Here is a 1804-nt window from a genome sequence, read left to right as displayed (position 1 = left end):
AATCACACAACCTTATAACCACACACTAAATAAAGTTAATAGAGCACAGGCCTAATTCACACATGTATAAAAACAAACGCAAATAAATTCTCCATAAATATTGAACAAAAAAAATATTCTCAATAAATGAACATAATGTGTTTTTTAATACATTTTCTTCATATGTTGAATCTATGATTATATCTAAAGTTATTTCAGAAAAAAAAACTACTTAGTGAATTTGAAAAGAACTTTCTATTAATCTAATCTGATCATATGTAAACCTTTAATAGTTCAATTTTATAGTTCATGTAAAAAAACCGGATATTATTGTCATTACATCGTTTAGTAATTTTCATCTTGTCAAGAATAGTAAATATGATTTTATTTTAAAGTTTATTCTTTAATATATATGGTTTATTTATAATTTATCAATTATTTGAATACGGTTGTATTTTACTACAGATTTTTTTTTTTTTTGAATTCTCGACCCACTTTCTATATATAAATAACGGAAATTCAAATCAAATTATTGATTGGTAGTTTGTGGTACGAATGGTATTGTTTTTTTTTCAGGGAAGTGATTTTGATATCACAAATACAGGAAGGTGGGGTCTATTTTACCCCCCAAACAAGACGAGACAGTGTCTTTGTTAACAATAAATAAAGATTGAAACTCCATCTAATTAAGAAGAAAAATTTGTTTATAATTTAATAGAAAACGTATAAAAATACTTGGTGCAAAGACATGCATGGTGGCTCAACAACTTTGTTATTTTTTATTGCCTTGTGCTAACAACAATAATGAAAGATCCATTTCTTTAGAGACTTCCAAAACTCTATGAAAAATACTACAACACACCTCGAGTCCCTAGGCATGCTAAAATAACATCATTTACTAGGCATGCTAAATTAACATCATCTTCAAAATGGTATAAGAAAACAACAAAATCATATGTCAGTACAAACTCGTGTCCTTGTTTAAAATCCTATAACAAGTTACTCAATGTTACTTTGTATTTATTTGCACTATAGCTTAGCTTAGCTTGCTCTCCACATGGAATGGGATTGGAAACTAGCTAGAGATCAATGACAGAACCTTCAAACTTGGTTCCACCATATTTAAATAATTGACATACGAATAGTGGACGATCATTAAAGTATAGAAAAAGTTTGTCACACACAAATATGTATGTAAGTGAATACGCTTATATGGATTTATGGTTACAACTTACAAGTAAATAAGTTCCCGGAATTATACATTGGTGTTACGATCTAAAGAGAAAAACAAGAAAAAACACAAACCCATATAACCCATAATATGTCACATTCAGGGAAAATATAACAAAGACCAAGAAAAAATATATAAATATAGTAAATTACCAAATACGAACAAATCAACGGCGACGACGTGGAAGAAGAAGATGATCGTAGGAAGGAGCTTTTCTTGATCTTGGAAGATTAACAATGGACTCTGAAACTGCACAAGTTCTCCGACAAGAACCGTAGAGATTCACTAACCCGAACCTGTCCCCGATGCTGCTCTTTGACAACGCCTTGCTTGAAGAACCACCGGAATTTTCTCGAAACCTCCGATCTACTATTTCACCTCCACCACCGTCGACGTCGTCTTCCTCGTCGTCACTGATTGTTCCTTCGTCTTTGGAACATTCCAACAACGCAGCCGCGAAGGGATCTCTCACGGTCACAGGGAAGCTATGCTTCTTACTGGAGCTGTTAGATTTATGGTTTTTCCCAGTGGCCGGAAAGGAAACACTCCGGTGAGGAGGGAGGGGTAAAAGATTTGAAGATTCGTCGTTTCGAC

General features: G+C 32.9%; 1 protein-coding gene across 3 annotated transcripts in view; it reads right to left on the bottom strand.

The window, feature by feature from the left end:
- Positions 1169-1804, bottom strand: part of LOC104751041 — a 1698-nt gene continuing 1062 nt past the window's right edge. The window contains exon 2 of one of the 3 annotated variants that reach the window (XM_019237618.1): positions 1169-1403. In XM_019237618.1, coding sequence (XP_019093163.1) covers positions 1377-1403 — 27 coding nt within the window. In that variant the 3' untranslated portion in view covers positions 1169-1376. Of the gene's footprint in view, positions 1784-1804 lie in introns of all 3 variants that reach the window. The other 2 variants (XM_010472916.1, XM_010472914.2) reach the window with 2 other exon arrangements.

The sequence above is a fragment of the Camelina sativa genome, chromosome 16 (genome assembly GCF_000633955.1).
Source record: "Camelina sativa cultivar DH55 chromosome 16, Cs, whole genome shotgun sequence".
In the NCBI taxonomy this organism is placed as follows: domain Eukaryota; kingdom Viridiplantae; phylum Streptophyta; class Magnoliopsida; order Brassicales; family Brassicaceae; genus Camelina; species Camelina sativa.
This window is presented reverse-complemented; position numbering and strand designations above follow the sequence as displayed.